Source organism: Tripterygium wilfordii, chromosome 12, assembly GCF_013401445.1.
Source record: "Tripterygium wilfordii isolate XIE 37 chromosome 12, ASM1340144v1, whole genome shotgun sequence".
Lineage (NCBI taxonomy): Eukaryota > Viridiplantae > Streptophyta > Magnoliopsida > Celastrales > Celastraceae > Tripterygium > Tripterygium wilfordii.
The window spans coordinates 11,825,972-11,849,337 of NC_052243.1; the positions used below are offsets into that span (position 1 = coordinate 11,825,972).

General features: G+C 37.1%; 1 protein-coding gene across 7 annotated transcripts in view; it reads right to left on the minus strand.

Moving 5' to 3' along the window:
* Positions 1 to 22,928, minus strand: part of LOC120011074 (protein SABRE-like) — a 29,203-nt gene extending 6,275 nt beyond the window's left edge. The window contains exons 1-16 of one of the 7 annotated variants that reach the window (XM_038862105.1): positions 22,548 to 22,927; positions 20,156 to 20,221; positions 19,820 to 19,931; positions 19,452 to 19,712; positions 17,955 to 18,220; positions 17,405 to 17,624; positions 16,370 to 16,540; positions 16,189 to 16,266; positions 13,537 to 13,788; positions 8,918 to 11,026; positions 6,032 to 7,895; positions 5,744 to 5,853; positions 4,364 to 4,720; positions 3,108 to 3,226; positions 779 to 1,028; positions 462 to 686 (exon numbers count right to left, since the gene is read on the minus strand). In XM_038862105.1, coding sequence (XP_038718033.1) covers positions 462 to 686; positions 779 to 1,028; positions 3,108 to 3,226; positions 4,364 to 4,720; positions 5,744 to 5,853; positions 6,032 to 7,895; positions 8,918 to 11,026; positions 13,537 to 13,788; positions 16,189 to 16,266; positions 16,370 to 16,540; positions 17,405 to 17,624; positions 17,955 to 18,220; positions 19,452 to 19,712; positions 19,820 to 19,891 — 6,354 coding nt within the window. In that variant the 5' untranslated portion in view covers positions 19,892 to 19,931; positions 20,156 to 20,221; positions 22,548 to 22,927. Of the gene's footprint in view, positions 1 to 461; positions 687 to 778; positions 1,029 to 3,107; positions 3,227 to 4,363; positions 4,721 to 5,743; positions 5,854 to 6,031; positions 7,896 to 8,917; positions 11,027 to 13,536; positions 13,789 to 16,188; positions 16,267 to 16,369; positions 16,541 to 16,861; positions 17,002 to 17,333; positions 17,625 to 17,954; positions 18,221 to 19,451; positions 19,713 to 19,819; positions 19,932 to 20,155; positions 20,222 to 22,547 lie in introns of those variants that run through there. The other 6 variants (XM_038862104.1, XM_038862103.1, XM_038862106.1 and 3 more) reach the window with 6 other exon arrangements.
* Positions 22,929 to 23,366: the final 438 nt, after the last annotated feature.

Here is a 23,366-nt window from a genome sequence, read left to right on the forward strand (position 1 = left end):
TACCTAGGTTGGGGAATAACCTAATTGTATGACAAAATAAAAGGCATCCAACATTAGCCAAATCACATAACAAAATCATAGGTTCAACCACTGAGGTGCAAGGATAGAACTCAAGTGGGCAGAGAGCTTTCAGTACAGTAAGAAGTTACGCCTACAATAATACTGCACTACGAAGGCTGCTCTATTTGCACATCTTCTAGCTGAAAGGCAAGACCTAATCATAGTCAGGTGCCACGATTTTATCATGCAGAGCTTTGGGAACAAACAAAATTGTATGAGTGACTATCAATAATTATTGGGTGTGAAACAAGAATGCACTGCCCAATAAGACTTTGTGAATGCTGCATGAAACTTCTACTTAATGAATCTAACATTTCAGGCAATAATACACACTATTTGTGATAATCTCATTTGGTAAATAAATGAAACTGCTCCCGATTTAATCATTTATAGACACTTACCATGTCATTTATCTCAGCCTCGCCAAAAGATTTACCATCTACAAGCATGCTCCAAGCAACCTTGTTAATTTGCAAAGATATACGCATGGCATAGGAAGGACTCTTATTCTTCTCCTTCTCCATCAGCCGTTGCTGAGCGGCCTTCTGTAAGGCCATCCTTAATGAAGCTGATGCCTCCTTCCTCGACTTTTTTGCATTTGCAAGCTCTCTCTTCAGTCCTTGCACCTGGATGAAAATATCTCAAATGTCTAATGTTAGCAACATAAACAAAACAATTCTTCAAACTCAAGAGGTGGCACACAATGTTCAATTCTCACAAGTGTGGATCTGTCACCACTTATCATCCACAAATCTCCTTCTCCTTCTGAGTATAGATCTCCCATGGCATCACATTGAAGGGACAATTTCCTGATGTCATCAAGAAGTAACTTCTGTTCTCTCTCTTTATGTTCAAGGTCAATTTTTGCAAGTTCCACCTCTTCAACCCCATCCGGAACCACCTCATCTGCCTCCTCTTCAACCTCTTCATCATCTTCAGCAGGATAGGACAAAATATTCTTCCGAGGCCTGAATCATCGTTCAACATCAATCGGAAGAGCATGAAAACATTTTCAACCATAAAATCAACCTCAAAATTAAGACTCATGCAAATGAAAACAACCATCTGCAGTTTAATCTGAAACAGAGATAAAACTGAAATTCATTAGTTTAATTCAAGTGACAATCACAGACATAACCTTAAAAAAAGTTCCACAACTGTGTCATTGTTAAGAAACGCCCAACCTCCTTGGATGCCTATGGCTAAACTGATGCTCCTACTACAGTAAAGCTGACCTTTCAGTCCAGAGTGAAAGCCCGTGCTATTTTAGAGCAACCTTATTGGATAATCACATAATGTGTTTCATATTTTACTCTTTAAAATCTTTTTCTTTTATTTTTTTAGCAAAGAACCAAGTTAAGAAGCATTAATATGAATACAAGTTTTTTCACAAGCTTCAGCGAACAAAACATGAGCAATGGTGTCCGTCTGAGAAGGTTTTAATTAGGGATGGGGATTATGATCACTTTACTCCTTCAGCAAGTAATAATTTCATTGAAACCCAAAAAAGTGACATGGTGGTTGTCAAGGCCTCTGCAAGAGAAGCACTAAAGTAGAGAAAAGAAACTTGTCAAAAAAAAAAAAGGAAAAAACAATGTCGCATCTTGAAAGACACAAGAAAAAGAATTTGGAAAGACTTGGATGCCAGAATCTGGAAAATAATGTCAGCAATTGTGATCTGATCTCTACCAGAGAGTGTTATACCCCCTCAAAGGCCTACCCATTTCTTTCCAAACAAATTTTATACCCATAGTACACAAATAGATATATTCCTCATGTAGCTTTTATTAGCCCCTTTCCCGACGCCCAATCCTAGCTCCCAAGCAATTATTGAATGTTTCTCAGCATTGCTCATTTCAGACCAAATTGTGCAAGAAATGTAAGAACAACCAAGCAATGCACTGTACCAAATATCTCGAACTGCCAAGCAACACAAGATACCAAATATCTCAAGTGACCCCACAATGCACCAAAAAGACAATCATTATGGGGTAAATGATCTCTTATGGTTTTAACAGAACTAGGATTTAATGTTTTTTTTTCCAGATTTAGCCAAAAAAAGTTTTTAATCATCATCACAAGGTTCATAGCATGTTATCGAGGACCACTGGAGCTAAAGGCTCTTCCAGTGGCATGGCAGATGGTAGTCAAGTGTTTTGGTTTTCTGTTCATTTTTATCTCTCTCTCTTTTACCCATCTTCTTTCTGCTCATTCTATTGGTTCTACTTTTGCTAGCAATTTCAATTTCCTCTATTCAAGAAATATCCAAACCAAGACTAATAAGATTGGATAACTGATGCAGGTAAATGATAAGACAACGATAAGGAATAGCAAAATAGGGATTTGAGCGCATAGATTAGAAATAGGACGATAGAATCGACTATCCTAAGTTCCTAACCATTCAATAATATTAAAAGTCACATGCTAGTCACATGATCCACGTAAAACATAGATATTAAGCTTAATATAAAATATAGCTTAGAAAATGAAATAAACACCAAAATAAGTATTCCCAAAAATTTGTCAAAGTTTACACTACTGTGACGTAACAGTGCACTCTATGCTCCTGCACCAATAACCGTGAGTTTTATCTCCCAATACCCTATAGGCTATAACACCAATAGCTAAACAAAACTAATCTTTCTAATCAAACCTCACAACTATAAATAGTAAGACCAAGTATGAGAAAATAAATAAAAAGCTAGCCCAAATTATATGATTGCAAATAGTAAGGGTAATCCAGCGCCATAGAAATTAGAGCCTTCTGTACTTGAAAACGAGAGATATGGATTAACTTTAAGCATAATTAAACAATTAATTTCAAATACATGAAATTGAAACCGCAAGGCATTGCAACAGTTGCATGAACAGCCAGCACTGCTAATACTAATATGTTCAGAATTGAGTGCATGGAGAAAACAATACGCTACCACAGAATTTGATATCTCAAATGGAAACAAAAGACTAGCATGATTTCAAAAAGCACACCATAAATTCGGTAAACATAAAATAAAGAAAAATAAACAGAAAAGATGGCAAATCCTCACTTAGGAAGTCTTGCAAAGAGAAGATTGGTCAACACATCCAGCATAACCTGAAACTGGCGAGACGTCATTGTCGCTGTTATGTTATGGGAATTGAAAGTAAGTTCTTTCAAGGGCTTCACCTGTCACAGAACAAAACAAAATCAAGCACATGGTTCAAGAATCAAAATAGAGTATCCCATCAAGAAAATAACAAATACCCACCATCTTGGGGACATGCACAGACTTTCTATAAAGCCTGTATCTATCTTTGAATTTTTATGCTCGTATTAGAATCTTACTTCCCATGATTAATTTCTTCGACAGTTGGCAACTTCTTAGATTCTTTTAGGTCCATATTCCCTATTATCCTTACATACATCAGTAACATTGTATTTAGCCTTCTAATAATTTATTTCTAGCAAAAATAACCAATATCCAGTATATTTAAAAGCAAGGGCAACAAATAGTGAAGGCGAATCCCCACTGTGGATTTCAACTTATTTCTCTTATGTGTATTGGGGTCATGTAACCAACTCCAAATTGTTTACAAAGGCTTAGATGATTACGATGATACAATTATTTACATTTACATAAAGAGTTAGAATGCTCTTTGTTGTCTGCCCTACAATTTACATTAATTAACATGAAAGACCATTATATGTAATGCATATTGTTTATCTTTTTTTTTTTATTATAAATGATATTGTTTATCTTTTCATAATATAGACTCAAACAAGGGGAATATGTGGCACAGTGGTACATTTATAGAGGGGGCAACCTAGAGGTCACAAGTTCAATTCCTGAAAACAACCTCTCCACATATTATATGGGGGTAAGGTCTGCATACATCCTGCTTGTCCCTAACCCTGCTCATTGCGGGAGTTTTGTGCACGGGAGTTGTTTACCTTTTTACCACTCAAACAAAGCAGCAATCAAATTATCCCACAAACTTGATAACTGAGTAAAGTGGATAAGTTGACACATTGCTGAAGGAGGCATACATGTAATTTCCATCACATGTTTAGTAAGCAATAAAATTGTTGGAACCCACACAAGAAGTCCCACATTGGAAAAATATAGAAGTGTTGAGTGGCTTATAAGGCAAGTGTTTGGACCCAACTCATAAGCCACGGCTTTAGAGAAAGAATGTGCCACCCATGCTTTGTAGGCCCATGTAATGTGGGCTCCCCCAAGGTCCAAAATGTCAAAAAGAATAATTGGTAAATCTACATAAACCATCCGATCAGTATAAAAGGCATTGTGAAAAGCTATATTACCTTCAAGTCTGGAGTCCCCCCTTTGTGCCTTGTATAACGGAAGTACATGTCACAAGGCATAAACACCCTTTCAAGTAGAGCACCAGTCCGCTTTACTCTAGGAGAGCTTCGATGGATTTTCGGAAGCCACTGCAGTCCAGCCCCTGGATCAACATCAGTAGGTGCAACATGAGCTTGAACATGCTCCAACATTACAGATAACTCCTTGCGCTTCCACGTCATTTCAGGGGCAGATTCAGGAATATGGACATTATCAGTACCAAGTGCTTGTTCGATCATCTCATAGCCCACATGAAGGATTGAATGAAATGATCGGGCCAATACACGTCCACTAACAGCAGCAAGCAGAAATCTACCCTGAGGTCAAAAAAAGCATCACCTCAAATAATGACCACAATTTCTTGGCCAGTATTGCCAAGCTAATCCATATGAAGTAAATAACAATATCATATAACTTCGCATGCAAAGTTTGAAGTCGATCAGGATATTTCTTTTTTTGTTTAGTTGTTGAATGGACAAAAAACTAATTTTATTAAAGAGGCACCAAATAGGAGCCAACAGTTCATGAGAGTTGTACGAGGTCCATAACAGACCCCATCGCATTACAATTAATTTCCACTCCACGAAGTTGATAAGGATATTCCATATCAAAATGATTCTAGTTTTGCAAGGAAATGCAGAAAATGGAAACAGAAAAGGTAACATTAGTCAATAAAATATATATTAGAAATTTTGTTTATAAAGAACCACTCACATTTCCAAGGAAAAATACAAGCACAATAATAGAAGTTTCAGATGTCAATACTTTTCAAAGTACACAAATGATAATACTGTTAGAAGATCCACCTGGGTTATAATACCATCACAAAAAGATAAGCTCTCATCTCTGCGAAAATAAAATATTTGAAGAGTTTGAACACAGTTCAAATTTGATGTCAAACCTAATAAAAAATCTTCACTTTTCAAATAAGATATTTGGGGGAAAAAAAACATAGGCAGAGAGAACTAAGACATACACAAATTATAAGCTAAAGTTCGAACAGCAATACAATATATGAGGAATCAGTCCTAAAGGAAACCACCAAACTGTTAAGTATTAGTTGACCTATTAAAAGCAATAATGAAACAAGAACAATTACTAAACAAAAGGACCAGGATGATAATTTTCTAGTATGTATTGCAATTGAAATCACAATGCATGATAAATTGCAACTTTTTCTTCTGCCTGTTGGGGTAAGGGGGGACAATTACTAAACATGATGTTGACAATACAACCATCATACATAAACAAAAAGTAAAAATCAGTAAATATCTCCTTTGGGAAGTCAGACATGTCTCCATAGAAAGTGAGATCTATCTGGAATTTCTATCATTACTTACATTGGCTTCTTCTGAGTGGAGATTAAATTGTGGCTCAATAACATTCACCATAAAGTGTCGAGTACCCCCCTCCTCCTCCTCAGAATCATTTATGTTCCCATCTTTAGCTGCTGAGAGAATAAATCTTGTTCACATAAAATTTAGGGTGCCGTCAAATATAGCTAGAATAAAGCTTTACTGCCAATAGCATTAATTTTAAGTTTCAAAACAAAAGAGAATGAAACTAGATTTATAAATATCAGATTTCAAACATTAGTTTTAAATGATCATGTCTATTCTGAAACATACCAACAACAGCAGATGATGCATTCTCTGCATTGGCAGGGTGGGAAGGAGATGAAAGAGATTCCGACGACTCCACATTCTGAGAAAGGAGGTTCACACCATGGTTAGTAGAAGGCGGCTTGGGGATATCATTCTGAAGCACCTCCGCTCCAGCATGTGACTGTTTCTGCTCGAGCAATTTCCTCTGTGCATACTGCCGAGAAGGAGAAGGCTTTGGAGGTTCAAATGCTTTGGATATTCCGCCAACGCAGGACCAAACAGCATCTCTGTTCTGAATTGTCCATAAAAGCTTAAGGCCATAAACAAAAATGCGTTGACAATTGTCAGCAATTACAACATTATATCCATCATCATCACTTGGGTCAGAATGCGTGTGGTCATCACTCTCACTCCCATTTTCGAACTCAGACCTCACATATGTCATCTCAAGATTTCTTCTTCCGGCTTCTTGCCATGTCAATAACCTTGCAGGGTCAGCCTTTGGGGCCTGTTTTCTGATTGTGAAATAATCTGATGACAAAAAAAATCCATCATCACGATGCTTCTCTGTGCAACCACCCATAGAATTGTCTTTATCACTGAGAACCCTATCCATGGATGCAGAATGGAAATTTTTCCTTGTCATTTGAACTACTTTAGCAACGCTAGTGCAGTCCTCTTTATTTATGAAAATCTTTAGCACGTGCAGGTCGAGACCCTGGTAAACAAGATCAAGAGTATCACGAATGCACTCAAAGGTGTATTTTTGCTTTCCCCGACTAAAACAAAGTTCATATTTCAGCTTTGACATATTAAATGTCAGTCCTTTGGCTGGATCATCATCATATAATGGCATGTGCTTTATACAAGTAGGAGTAACATCAATGCGGAACATAAATTCTGTCATCACCTTGTCCATAGACAAATTGCCTGATCTAGCAACTCTTGGGACTCCATAACGAGGCCAACGAGAGAAAGTACGCAATTTTTGGGGAGGAAGATAATTCATGTTCCAAAATTTAAGCAACCAAGCTAAATCGTGAGCTCCAAAATTCATCATTGGTGAAGCAACTGAAACATTGTCAGGCTTAAAAGGTGGATCATAAACAGTTGCATCTACAACAGTGCTACCTCTCACTAAAGAGGATGCTGATTGATTCTCACTTAAGGGAAGAGAGGGTCTAAGAGACAAGTCCCACCGAAGGGATAGAGATGTCGATCTGAAGGGGTCAAAAACTTTTTCACGAGGCTTCCCTTCAACAGGAAGTGCAAATAAATAATGATTTAGGGGACTGCCAGAATAGCACTCCCAATCCATCGTAACTTCCAGAGTGAAGACCGGTGCATCTATGAAAGCACCACATACACCTGCAGGAAGTTTCAAACCACGACGATTTGCCAAACTCTCCAAACTGCTTACTAAAATCTTAAAATCTTTTGCAGAAACATAAACACGGCCATCAGACTGTTGAATTTCCATGGATCCAGATAACATTTGAAGTTTGTCAAGCTTCTCATACGGATCAGTAGTTGCAAGAACAGTCCATCTAGATTCAGAAAAGAATAAGCTGATATTTCCATGAATGTAATTTCTCAAATCATCCCACCATGGCAAACTACGTTCCTTTTTAGGTGGCTGCACCAGTGGGGAAGGGTTCCTGACACTAAGATTAGCCCTGCGAAGGGCTACAGTAAAAGCATAGCTTATATCAGCAAAAGATGGTTCATATCCCACTCCAAAAGATATTTCTGCTCTCTGAAAATGTATAGGCAAATCTGAGTATGTTTTCACTGGTGGAGTTGTGCCACTTGCTGAACGAAGCATTCGCACCTTTCTCCATCTGCCGACAAAGACATCCTGGTATAATTGTGGCTGAAACGCGGTAGCCTATTTAGAAGAAAGAGCAACTGTCATCTTAGAGAACAAACAACATATCTCAAGAGTTAAGACAAGACAAAACAAATGGCACAGAATTCTAAGTCGAGAATACATAAAAGGAAAAACACATGAAGAGTCGAACAACAAATTTGCACGAGGATGAAATGTGCCCAAGATATCCAACAACAATTTTGTACCAAGTAAATTTTACTTCATATGTTTGCTGCTCGACTTAAATAAGTTTCCTAAATGTTACATTTAGTACCAAGTGAAAAAATAAATGGACACAATTCATGTGTTAAGAAAAAATAGACAATCGGTTGATGCTGAAAAAATATTCTAATAATAAGTTTTTCCTTGTCTAATTCATTGAGCAGTAAATGTTTTGAGCATCCGACAAAAATAGGTTACTGTACACACAAACGCAAAAAATGGCAACACATTCAATTTAGATATTAAATGGGATTTGCTCTCTTTTGCTCATGTTTCTCACGTTCATGATCTTTTGATTAACAAAATCCATTAAAATATGGATTAATTTTATTTTAGAGCCGAATTAGATAAATAAAATTTTGAGGTGACTAGAGTTTCACACTCCAAAAAAAAATTCAGAACGCAAGTGGTGATACACATACATAAAAAAAAATTAAAAAAGAAACATGGTCCAAACCCTGTACTACCTCAATTTGCAATTACATTCCATATGCTACAGTTATTTTGCACATGCTTATTGAACAGAGCTTGGGACATTTCAGGACAGGCAACAACACAATTTATAAGCCCAGGTATAAATAGTCTCAAGAAGACTTCTAAAGTGAAAGCCCATCTGGCTTATATTTATGGTCTTCTTTGTCATGATAGATAAAGCATTTGGCTTTAAAAATATATAGTTTATGAGAAATTACTCAAGGTACTTCATTAAAGCAACATGAATGCAAGGAAATTTACACATAATAAAACCGGGGAAAGCAAAAAGAAGAAAAGCATTGAACAAGAGAGACAAAAAGGTGGGAGACGACTTTCAGCAATACCTGCTGTGCTAATACAATGCGACCTTCACATTTGCCAGAAGTAGCAGAAAAAAGAGGAAATGAGTAATTTCTTAACTGAACAGCCAGGGTGCCAGCCTGCAAGAAAATATTGCTACCATATAGTCTAGAGAATGGTATATTGTGTTCAAGGCATATAGGATCAAGCTTCCTTAGAATCTCTATCATCCCAGCCTTTCCATCATCAATATTTGTCAAGGTCACTTCCAACTCTGTAGCAAAAACCGAAAGAAGAGACTTTCTGCGGACGCTAGGTTTAAATCCGGCCTGAAACCCTTCCCTACATGCACCTGAACCGTCTGATGGCTCAAGTTTCTGGCATGCCTGGTAATAGGATTTGAATGACTGCTTATATATTTCTTCTCGCAATTTCTGAATAGCCGAAGGATCTTGTATATCAATCTCAACTCCATTATATTTGATCTTTTTTTCACAGGTCGAGTCATTTGTCTCAGTAGCTTTTGGACACTGATTGTTTTTGGAAATTAACTCATCAAGAAAGTTCATTGAAACAGCTATCTCACTGGCTTCATTTTTCATCAGCTGATAGTGTTCATCCAGCCAACCTTGGATTGGTTCTTCCTCGATATCAAAGGTGAGCTTGCGTAAACAAAATTTCACACATCCAAATTTAGTTGAGCTAGATTTTTTAGGTTTTGAGCTCTCTTTCTTTATTGGTGATATAAGATTAGTTTTAGCAGTGGTTATGAGCTTCAAACCTCGCAACATGTCCTCAACAGAATCATCAATAGCACGCAACTCCAACCTGTATGGCATACATATGTGAACGTCAAGCCCTTGAACCACCCAATCCCATGTGATATCAGACGGCGATTTGGAATCAGATGAAACAGGAGAAGCATTAGGAATGCGAGAAATTTGCATCCTGCTGCTTTTGAATATTCTGGAACCATTGAAACTAAGAATAAGTCCTTCAAGAAGTACTCCTATACGGGCATTCTCAGAGAAAATTGACTGAACCTGCACCATTACCTCAACCCCGTCCCCAATTTCAGCCGAGATATTCAGTATTTCCACATCAACAGCAAAAATTGTTTCCTTTTTCTTTCGCTTATCAAAATGTCCAGGTTCTAAAGTAGCTTCTTTCTTTTCTACAGCATCTATCGTGCTAGATGCATCCCCCATATACGTATTTCCATGTCCATGAAGCTTCTGATTGTGCATCAGTAACTTCAATTGTAGAACAAGCTCAAGCAGTGAGAGATGCACATCAGGTTCCCACCTTACTGTAATATCGGTGGCACTGAAAAGAGAGCAAACATCTATCTCTTTAAGACCACCAGAACGCCGTACAAATTTTGCGTTCTGCATATCAAACAACGTAAATTTTGTAACAGGCCTACGTTCTTCCAAATATTCCTGATACACAGATCTGGCTCTCTCAAGTTCCATTTGCGTGGAATTTTTCTCCTTGTTCACACATAAGCTGAAAAGGAAGATGTCAAGAGAAACAGAGAACTTTAATCTTTTGTTTTCATCAGAAATTGAAGGCATTATAGTTGCCCTGCGAGGAGTACCATCAGCTGAGATATCAATTACAACTTGACCACCCTGTGATCCATAATTCACACGCTTGGGATCGGCAACTACAGTGTTGTCCAGGCCTGTGTCTCCACAAAAGTTAACAGAACACCGTTCAAGATTAACTTTTATGAGCTGTGTTCCTTTCCCTGATGACTTAGATGAACGCTCTCCCTGGCCATGTGAAGCTCTTCTACTAGAAGCAGATAGGCTTTTCAAAAGAGCTTGAAAGGACATGGCAGTTATTATCAATGACTCAATGTGCTTGAAGGTAAAGTAAACACCCATACCAGTAACATCAACAGAGAGAACCGATTTATGTCTAGCACTACTGTCTTCGGACACCTCTCTGTCCTTTCTGCCCCAATCTATGCTAACTTTTGCTATATTTAATAAGGAGCCTGAATTAGACTCTACACCAAAAACACTTTCTTGCGATTCTTGATATTCATCCACCATGTCCACATTTAGTTCACCAAGCTCCATATGAACTGCAGTTCCAGTATTTGAGATGTTATTTGCAAACACATGTGATGATTGTGAGCAACCCTGCAAAAGGAAGTGAAAGTCAAAACGCTATAGCATCATTTCTTCAGTTTAGCTTGCAGCCCTAAACATGGGTTTTATAACAACTTCATGTGAGAGTGAGCATTGAGAGTTTAACTTTTAGAATTGACTAACACCTAGAACAGCAAACTCAAAAGGTCAATCTTCAAAAACAAGTCATCTGACCAATAGGTGAACCTTTTTTCCTAATAGAAGAGGTACCCAGGGGGGAGCCACCTTACACTGAAGAGAGACGAATATCAAAGTTATGATTTTCCAAGATCCAAAAAGCACGAGTTATAAACCAATTATCGAAAGACTCAGCTATCACCCAAGATATTCCCCTGAATCAAAGGGAAAATTCCCATTTTTTTCCAGTCCCATTACAATAAAGTAGGAGATTAACAGTCAGGTAGTACCTATTAACTATCATAAATTATTAATAGTTACAATTCTCCCTAATTCCGCTTCCTAATTGAAAAAATTGAAACCCTGGATGGAATTTTGGACTTCCCTATCATTTTTCAATGGAATTCGCAATAACCATTATTTCCAAGGTCATTTGACAAGAATCTTGTAAAAAAAATTTACAATAAACTGTCCATGTTAGAAGCTTTTCAAACAACACTAAACTCAATCCTTCCATAGATATCACCACCCAAAACATGTTGTATCCAGCTCCCAAACACACTCTGTTTTCCCAGAAGTAACGTTCCAAATGAGAACACCAATTCTTTCACTAGCAACATGATTTGCAACAACATCTTTATTTTTAAAACTAAATATACCCTGAAATCAGACTTCTAAGGGGCCCCTCCCTCCTAACCAAGCATCATGCTAAATTTCCACCATTTTCACCATTCCCAACCTTGAACTGGACATTGGGATATCATACCACTCTTTTCAAATGGTTTCCAAACTCCTACCCATGTCGCTCTTAACTTGGAAATCCAACCAATCCACTAAATCCAAATTTATCTCACACTAGTCTCCAAAGAAGATTTTGTTCTTTAGAAACCTCTATAGACAATTCCCTAACAAAGCTTTAGTAAACAACCCACAATGGCAAGATTTCTGGAAGCAAGTAAAGCAATTGAGGGAATAGGACGAGTAAAGAAGATCAATGTTTCCCCTTACTATGGCATGTTATTCAAGAAGTGCAAGTCTTTCAACTGCTGCAAGAATTGTGCTGTTCAGAGAGAGACATGAACTACCATAGGTGGCTGAAAATTGAAATATATTATGGATGACAGAGACAAGTAGGTAGATCAGCAACTTCTTTTAAGAACAAGGAAAGAAGAAAAGAGAGGAGTGTGACAGACTCAACACATACAGGTTCAAGTACTGGGGGGTATCAGTAACACAGAGGACAATAAACAGAAGAGTTCAGATTCAAATTCAAAAGCTAAACAGAAAACCCACATCTCCCTACATTACATATTATGCACAACTTTGATTTCATGTAAGGGAAAATAATTTTTAAATCCGGCAGTACAAATGATCATTTGGGAATTTCTTCAGACAAATCGTAGAAATTGTCAAAAACAGACAAACCATATCTATAGAAATAATTGCCACTTCAATCAAAGTTTCTTTTTTCAAGAGAAAAAAAAATCAAATATTTTGTCTACAGCAAGATATATCTACCCCAACTAAATGTTTTCAAGAAAAAAAATTCAAATATGTCATCTACCGCGAGATATATTTACCACACCTAAAGGCTCCACTCAATAATTGAAGAATGTATATTTACTAATTCAAGACAATAGCATGAAATACAACAGCTTGTGCAATCTCTAAGAAAAGTTTCAGAAATATCGAAGGACAGCTCTATAGAAGGGAAGGACGAGGACAGGGAGGTAAACTAGACTTAAACCTGAGGTTTTCAGGACTTCAAGAGACTATGTTTCATTAAATTCACAAAAGCTTCTGTTTGATGAACTGGATTTCTTTCTTCCAAAAAGAAAAGGCTCTGTTTGAAGGACAAAATATTCCTTATGGCATACCTAACATGCCCCTTCAGGGTACCGTCATGAGCTCCACCACCCCTTGCATTCCCAACCGTAACACTTCACCATCGAAACCCTAAATATTTCCTGACTCACATCTTAAAATCGGGATGAGGAATCACTTGTTCAACAAAAAATACATTCATGAATTACAAGTGTTCGGTAGAGGGGGAAGAGAAAAGAAATGTAACTTGCATTTGTATGGCAAAAGTAACTTGGAGATGACACTTTCCACAAGAGCCTGATGATGAAATCTAGTGAAGTTACACCACCTCTTGAACTGAGAAGTTTGAATTAATTAATCTATCCTAGGTCCCATAAACATGGTCATTGCATCCTAGCATGAAAAAAAGTCACTCGAAACTTATCTCTAACCAAAGAAAAAAGCTGGGGATTAAAATTTACAACTTATCAAAAGGAGAACTAAAACAACAAAATGCAACAGTTCAGTTCAACATGTTTCAAGTGGTCAAAACCTAACAGATAAATAGTCGTGCTACTTACATGATACAGAGGCAAGCCACTGATGCTGTAAAGCATAATAGTCATCTCAGGGGCTGAGACAGTACATGTCCACATGATGGCTTTAAATTCAGTTGACGGTCGCCTTTCAGGAGTAGAAGTTTCACTACGGAGCACCATTTTTTTCTTTTTCGAAGAGTGAAGATGCAACCATGGCTTTAATCTGCTCATTATAATGTTGCACTGAGTACCTCCCAGCTTAACATCAATTTCAGCTCTGGTAGGCGAAGTCGGCTGAAAGACAAAAGCATACAAAAGATGAGTGGAATTAGACAATAAATCATGCACTTGGTGCCTAAAAGATCTAACTCCTCCACTTGCCCATAGAAAGGAGGCACGTATTTTGTTAAAAGAAATCCATCAATGAATGGAGCACACTACCCAAATATAAGAAAAGTAGAAAACACAAAATAAAATTAAACAACTGATAATCCTAAGATAAGCTCCTTATCCAACTCAACATTCAGAAAATGAAAAACCAAAACAGAAACCTTTTCAAGAGTACAAGTAAAAATATTAACTCATGGTATGTACACCAAAGAAATAGTTTATAGCCCTCCATAAACTGGCCTCTAAGTCCCAACTCTCCAGCAATCCAACAAAATTAAGAAATTTAATTTCAACCTTTGGCCACCTGAGTTGGAACCAGGAAAAAGATAACATGGAAGAACTTGAGATACTGTCCATATTGGTGGCTCTACCATTCCACCTACTTGTAAAAATGACCTTCATGAACTGCATTACAAATCTATATAAATTTGCAAGATTTTCATGCCACTCAATTTATACACTACACACAAAATCGCCAAACCAATACTGAGATATTTTTTAGAGGTGATGCGGGAGCTAAAGAGGTCTCGAGAGTAAAATCAAATATCTACACAATGTAGATTCATGGACAATCTGCAAGCTTACAGATCCTACTCTATTTAGGATTAAGTCTTATTTTTATGTTTTCTTAACTTAGTTAATTATTGGGTCAGTTTTGATAAGTAATCTTTAAGTTCAGAGGTAGTGCCAGAATTCCCAGGTATGCTGGAATTTTGAATTTTATACTAAAAAACATTTCAATTAGTCTTTCATCAGGTTATTTTCCTAAGTCAAGTCATATTTATAATTGGAATCTTATTAGTTTACTTTTTGAAGGAAGTTTTATAGAATTAGGATTTATAAAGAGTCAGTCGATATATATGTGTGGATGTAATCTCTCAATAACAATGACAATGATGAACGCATAATATTGAGATTACTTTCAAGCATGTGCAATGCTTTTCAATTGTGTGATGAAATCGAAATCCTCCTTTGGTATGATGCCAAAGAACCCCCAGGTTTGAAGCTTAGGTTATCTATCTTTCTTTTCTTTGTTTCTCTCTAATTTCTCTACAATTACAGATCTTATTCTATCGTTTTTAAGCCCTAATTTCAATTTCTTTCAAGCCCTAATCATCCAAACCCTTGATTTAACCCTAATTGCTTAAAATCCCTTCAAGAATTTAATACGAGGTCAGCAAAAGTTATCCTACATCAGGAGGGGGAAGGGGAGAATAAATAACAAGACACTTACTTTAACTTAACCAACCACATTTGATTTTGTTTTAAGCCGTATTATTGATGTTAGAATATGATATAAATGATGTGGAATGCTCCAACCCAACAAGTTAACTTATTGGGTTGAATAACAGGCAAAGTAACAAATTCTAAGATGGTATAGGAGCATGAGATCTTGGGCTCAAACCTTAGCTTCCACAATTTATAAACTCTCATTTCTTGAATTTCCCATATATTGGGTACCTATTGAGAAGTTGGGCCATATGTTTGGGCACCCCTTAACGGCCTTTGATTTCCACGTGTTGGGACGTCGGATTGCCCAACCCACACGTGTTGGGGAGTATTAGAATATGATATAAATTATGTGAAATGCCCAAACCCAACAAGTTAACTTATTGGGTTGAATGGCAAAGTAACAAATTCTAATAATTGGAAACCTTGTGATCATCAAAGGATAACATCTTTGCCACTCTCAATTCTAACAGGTAAACGCAGTTATGGGTCGGCCACTTGACAATGATAATTTAACGTTCACTTTTTCTTAATGTAAAAAATAAGTAAAAGAGAATTAATAAAGTACATAGGGGCATAAAAAAAACACCAAACAGGAAGGGGGAGGGAAGAAAGAAAGAAAACTGAACAGTAAGATAGGTTATACTTAATAGGTCATCAACACAAAGTTAGCAAAAAAAAAGCTCCCTAAACTCCTGTTAGAATGTGGTCGGAACTTTTTCCCTTTTATAGGTAAGCTTTTTTGGGTGTCATAGTATTCGAAACTTTTTTTCCTGAAGGACGAGGAGGTATGGTCAACCACTAGGCTAAGTGGTGATCCCCATAAACGTGGTGGAAGCTGAATAGTCAGAATCCACCAATTTTATAATGCCGATCAAATATTATCAAGTCGGTCGAGACCATAAGTTTCACGAAATGACATTGAAGGAAATGCACTGTAAATGTGATAAGACAGCCGGGAATTAAGTATAAGTAAAATAATTGCTTGATTTGTACCTGCAATCGAAGAAATACAGAGAAATGCTATCAACCTGGTAAAGATACCAAGCTATAATAAATTTGCATGGGACTCACCTGAATTGGGATATAGACAGAAAAAACAGCATTGACTTTCAGGATCTCCAACACAGAAGTGCCAACTTCTCTAAGAAGCTGAAACGTAATGGAATAAAAAAGCTGTCACTAAAACGCCACGCTATGATGATTTAATAATTACAACAACAAAGAATCGTAAGAAACAACTCCACATTCATACATGTATCTCACTGAAATCTATTTGAACATCGAGACGGGTACTGTCCCCCACATCTTCTGTGGATCGTGATTTGATGCTTTTCAACTGAATGCCCATGATGTTGTTTTCCAAAACAAGGTTATGTTCTCGATGTACAAACCTCACATCCAGTTTTGGTAAGTTGAAAGAAACCTATCACAGAAAAGTTCCAATATTTAGGCAAATATACAATACATATTCAGTGACATATGCAACCTTATTTTATGTGACTGAGAGTAATTCAAAGCATGCACAAGTATCAACGTTGCCACCAAAATATAAAATGGTGGTCAATTATATTCTAGAAAGTAATACAATCTATGCAGTTAATGTGGCAAAATAAATATGCTTTGCAAATATTCTGAAAGGATGATGGGGGAACTTTATAGAGAAGAAGTTAAACAGAAGCGGATAGTAAGCCCACTGGGATGGATAAAACCAAAAAAGTTCAAAAGGTTAACACTTCAAACACACCTATACAGCATGGTAATAATGAACGGCCCATGCTTGCATGGTATTCCACTCATACGACTAATGTCTTAGCTTTTGGAGCGACAAACTATACAAAAGCATCTCCCTTTCCCCCTTTCTCCTGGTACAAACTTCTCAGCAGTCTGTTAAACCCAAGAAAGAACAAAACGAGGAAACATGACGCAAAGAATCCGGTATGTCCAAGTCAACTAGAAATTTATCCTCAGATTTTAGCAAATGCTTTAATTTTAAGCGTCTTGTTAGAATATGTATAAATGGTGAAGAACTTAAATTTATCCACAACGATAGACACTGTCCAATAAAAATCTCTTTTGATCCAATCACTGTCCAACAAAATTATGAAGAACTTAAGAAAACAAGATTCTCTTCACTAGGCAGAAATAGATGGAGAAATTATGCCATCTAACTAGCCTATTGCAAAACCGTAATTTTTCCTGCTAACATAGAAGAGTACCTTGCCGGGAAAAATAGCGCAAAGAGAGCACAAATTCAAACATCTCAGTTGCAAATTCCAGCTCTACCAACCTTTTCTGGCATTAAAGAAGAATACTTAGAAAGAGCAACAACCCCTGCTGGCTTCTTGTTTGAATTTTGAGCAGCCATAGAATCAGGAGGTAACCCCATGACTTTATCTGTGGAAGAATTAGCATCTGCTGGAGTCTTCTTCGAAAACATCTCCTCATTCAGGGTCACAGTAACCTCTCCACTAGTCATGTCCACATCCTGGATAATCACACCAACTTCCCTAACTCAAAAGAAACAAGTTCAAACTTAAGAAAATAATCCAGCACACGGTTTTTGTTTGAATTGATAAATATTATTGAAAAAGAAAGCACCCAGCGAGGGTGCAACCCAAATATTACAACTACAATGAGGCAACAATGTGTGTTTGAAGAACATTGTAAGAAATACAAGAAGACCAGGCTGAGGCAAGTGAGATGCAAGCAAGAAGCACAAAGAGATGTAAGAACAGCTACATCAGTCAACAAGCTTAATCCTGATTTTGCACATTAGTCAACAAAAGGTACCAAGACAAGAGAACATCAATCTATAAATAAATATTGGGGGAAATTACCTATCATGCCCAAATCCACAGAAGAGGGAAAATTCTTCACAGTTAAAAGCAGCAGCAGAACTTTCAATCATAGCTGAGGACGTCTGGCCTGAAGAGATACATCCCCCACTATTAAAGGTGGATGAATGGTCAGAACTGACCCACGGTTCGCCAATGTGAACAACAATGGGAATTATATGTAGCTTAACAAGAAGATCTGGCTTCAATCCAACATCTTTAGATATATCTATTTTCAGTTCTTTAACTTCAACAGTAGCTTTTGGTGTCTGCAATTTTTCCCAAGAGGCCATTGATTAGTTCGATGCGTTTGGTAATAAATGTATGTAGAGAGAAAAGAAGAGAAAAGGAAAAGGGCAAAGATTAAATGTATCACTAACAAAACCCAGAAATGCTTTAGGGCATCCACATCAGTATCCCAATTCAGCACCCTTCCCTGTTTTAGGGACGAAAAATTAGAAATGATGTAAATTATAACCTCCATCAGCTAACCTTGACATCCCCTTTATTGAGGATAAGCTTCAGTGCTATCTCATATTTGAGGCATCACTGCAGCAATCCACTGTATTTTTAATATGAAATATACTTTCTCTCTCCTATTAGATCAATCAAAAGTAATTCAAATTATTTTAGTCTTCAACTCTATTGGAAGAAAATGAAAAAGAAATATTGAAGAATGAATATTTTATTGTTATAGCCTTATAGGGAATGATTGAGGGAAACTATTGTAGAGTGTTTTGGATAGAGACAGTGTGAAGTGGGGAAAGATTACTTTTTAGACTATTTTAGAGAATTTGTTTAGAGGAGCTGCCGGAGATGCTCTTATAAAAATTTTCACCTTACTTTAAACAACACATACATCAGGATCTCTCATAATTGACATTTAACAGACCACTCACTGACATCACATGACTACCCCAGTTAAGTCTCTAACAAGTATGGTATACCACAGGAACACTCCACCAACAAACGGACAGCTTCCAGACCAATACCACACAAATCATGTAGCTTCACCGGGGGACCAAGCAAAAAATAATTGTGTAAATTACTTTTAAAAACCTTAAGAAACACTAATTCGCAGACACCAATCAATAAGTTTCCCCACAGGAACTTGTAGCACCACTAGTAGATTGACCTAAATTTGATTTAGAAAAAAAATGAATCAAAGAAAAGATAAACTCGAGAGTTTTTTGAATGGGAACTTGAAGACTGGAAAGAGAGTTAAGAGAATCATGGAATATATGTACTCTCTCTCTCTCTCTCACACACACACACAAGGAGCATACTTATCAAGAAAGTAAATAATAGAGTTGCACAATCATTCATGAAAATCCAATCTGCTTCTCTACCTAACAAAATTTTAATGCAGATAGCCAATAAAAATTGAAACAAAAAATCAAAGAAGCCTCAAGCCGGTAAAACAATGAGTAACAACTAAAGCAATGTGATTACTCTTTACATCCCAAACTCAAATATACAACTTATTGGAACATCCCTTACCTTAAAAACCAAATCCGTCACAGAAACTGACAAAAATCTTGCTATGTTAGCCACAACCATCCACTTCCCTCGGCCCGAAGAGTGGGGTCTGCGTGTTTTAGACTTTTGTGTGCTTTTCTTTGAAGGCCTCAGTACAACTTCTATGTCACATATTACTACCTGCAGCTTGGGATCCCTGGAAATGAAACCAACCCCAAGTTTGACCAATGACTGCCGTAAGCTTAGTTTAACTTCACCTATACATATAGACTCAACAGCACCCTGCAAGTTGTCAGAGCCACCAGGTCATGACCATACTGTATGGAATAAGTAATATCATATTCAAACTAAAAACATGCAAATAAACCCAGTAGCCATAAGAGGAGTACCTTTCTGAACTTCACTACCACATCCCTTAGGCATTTCCATCCACCAACTCGAAATGCAACAGATGCACCCATCAGACGACTTAAAATCCAAGCCACTAACCTGGAAGCAAATCTGAAAAAGAGATGCATCTTTAAAATCAATCAACATCGCTCGATTTCAATAACAATGGATGTCAATACTTATGCTAAGTCACGACCAAAAAGAACTGAATCTTCTTCTTATCTGCCTTTTTTCAGCTCATTTTTAGAAAGCATTATAAATCTTAAACATACATTGGTAGTAAGACAATCAGAAGCCTATAAAGATCAACACAACTGATAGGGCAGACCGTTCACCATTGTAAAAATGATTCACCTTCTAAGTTCCTTTCATTATGCTTCCAGTGTAAATTTGTTGCACCCCTATCAGGTAAACATCTACTTTTGATAAGCAAATAAAATCTACCTAAAAACATGACAAGAGTCGGACAGAAAAAATAAATAAATAAAATCTGACCAACTGATCATGCAATGGCATGTTGCTGACCCTCGCACTAACTAGCAACAAAGAGAAATAACCTTTCTATTGTCTTAATGCAAACACCAAGCAGAGTCAACCACTCCACCTAGACAATAAAGATCACGGTTGCATATAATCAAACTATCTCGTGGATACTGATTTGGGGCAAGATGAGAGAAGTGAGAAGCTTGATGATGAGAGAACAAATTTAGTGCCCAAAAATCTTATAATTAGATGGCCAGTCTAGGTGGCATATACTGTGAACTTGTAAAGTAAGATGGCCACCCAGTATGTGAAGGGATCAAGAATAAATGACTGAGTTAATATGAACAGTAACATTGCCAAAAACATTCGAAGCCTAATTCTTTTTTTCTTCTTAAAGAGTTCAAGGCCCAAATTCTGGTCACTGAATACACAATCTTAAACAAAAAGGATGGTTATTGTTGATAATGAGGACAAAAGGTTTGTGGTGCAAAGTCTGCATAAAGCTGAGCTCATCTACAGCAAATGGAGGTAGGTTGACAGTTTAACAATTTGGGTTCAATTGTTTTTGGTGGGTATTTAGTTGGTTCCATGAAGCTTTACAAATGGCAAAAGGGACTCGCTCACACTGTTAGGTAATATAAGGAGGCAGACACGAATAATTCTATCATCTTGTCTACTAAAAAACATGAATTAGGGAATTTCCTAAGCTTTCTACAGGCTTAAAATGTGAATTTGAGTCAATAAAATAAACCACGATGCATTGGAAATTTTAAAATAAAAAAAGAAGACCGAAATGCAAGAACTCTCTAATTTTTGTCGCTGTCAGTTGAGGTGACAGATATTCCTATGACAGAGCTTTCACATGAGGAAATGATCAGTCAGATTAAAATCTACCAAAAATAGAAAGCTTTCTCTTTTTCTGGCTGAAGATTGGGAGTAACCTCGATGCTTGTTTTCCGTTCTTTTGAACTTTAAGCACAAAATAAGCGGCTCAAGCAAGCAGGTTGTATTGACTTGGCAAACGATAAGGGATGTCTAATCAATTATGGGGTTCATTTCATCCCTTCAGTAATTAAAACTCAAGGCCTTAAAACGATCTCAAAAACTCGGGTCGCTACTCAGATTGGTTAGGGTGCATTTCTCATTGGAACCCTAAATCCTAAGTTTATTCAGTTTCTATGAGCCCAAGATGTGGAACAGTATATTCCACTTATACTATTTTTCTTATAGAGGAAGTTGATAGGCAATGGTGAGATATTATGTGCTGGAAATGTTGAAAAATACGGAAGCTTAGGTGCACTCTTTTTTCTTTATTTGAGTATCTTTCGGCATTGCCAGTCAGTTTCCTTGTAAAGCAAGATGACAGACTGAGGTTCCTACATGAGCCTCCTCTTTTGTGAAACGGCCTTTAGTTACATATTCAACAATAAAAGATGCTGCTTAAAGGGGAGTTGGAAGGTTTTGACAATTAGAGATGTCTAAGGCACGCGCATGACTTGGGCCAACATTATACAGGAGTGGAGCATTCTATCACTGAGATCAAAAGTACTATTCTCTATGCTGATATTAGTGGTGTTGCCCATCTATGACCATTCAGTTCTTCAAGTTAGTAAGTCTTATTTGGATTTCATCAATGCTTTAACAGTTATTTCGTCTCTTTTCTTCCTTAGTTTATGTATCATGTAAAATCTAACATGTGCATATTTGCACATCACTTTGTTCTTTAATCTCTTTCCCTAGGAACTGAAAGGTTGTTCCAATAGAACTTCTTTCGTCTTGGGTAAAAATCAGGCAGAACCTCTTACCAATTTAGAGGCATGGTTTCTTGATTTTAACATTAGCAAAACCCAGTTGTGGCAGTAGCTGCCCTTACAATATATATGCATATACAAGCACACACAAGAAGGGTAACATTATGCATCTTCATAGTCAACTCGAGGATTTAATGCTTTGTCAAATAACCAGAGACACCACTTTCCACAATCGAACCGTTTACGCCTACTGTTCCATGTCACTCCGAGAAACTGCCCACCCTCATGTCTATAATCGTTAACCTCAAAGCAGAAACTCTTTTAGCTATTGCAATATTAACCACTCATAAACATTACAAAACAATGAACGTGCATTCCCCTTACTTCTCTTAAAACACAAGTAAGATCGTGGATCATAAATCATCACAACAAATTTGACGCAACGAATATATATAAATGCGAATGTGGATCAAAGAGAAATCCAGGGACTTACATGAAGAGCGACCATAATATGATGGAGAGCAACAAAAAACCAAAGAGGAACTTGACAGGGGAGGCGGCCATTGACGCCTGAGACTGATATGTTCAAATTGAACGATCTTTGGACCAAAAAGTACTAATTCCTCAATTGAAAGGAATTCTCTGAACATGACTTCATGCGAGTGTCAAGCGAAGATTGATTAACGATAAACCCTAATGATTCTTCAAAAATTGAATATGTTCCCGTAGACCGATTAGACCGGGTCAGCGATCGGAGGAGCGAGTGCGATACACATAAAGCGAAGATCCGATCCTTGGGGGGCTCGCTGGTCAGAGAGATGGAGCGAGCGAATGAGCGACAATAGTAGGATTCTTTTCTGTTTTCCTTTTTGTTTTTCCTTTTTTTTTCGTGATTAATTAATGACCGTTGTGGCCTCGAGGGAGTGTCGATTATATCGAGGAAGCACGACACGGACACGGACACGGACACTCCGACATGGCACTCCGACATGGCAATTTCAAAATTTGTAGGACACCAGACACGATAAGGACACACATACATACATATATATACACACACACAAGAAATAACATATACAAATATTTTTCTACTCACTTTCACTTGATATTTGAACCCTAACAAGTAACAATTATTTAAGATAGTACAACTCTTTTTCATTTGATTCAGATAACAGCACTTTGAATTGTAAAAAAACTGTTTTGAATAAAAATCATTTATGGATTCTCTTTAAGATAACAAAAGCATGTAATGCATTACAACTACTAACTCTATATGATATTGAAATTAGTGTTTTAAGCAAATGAGTCATTG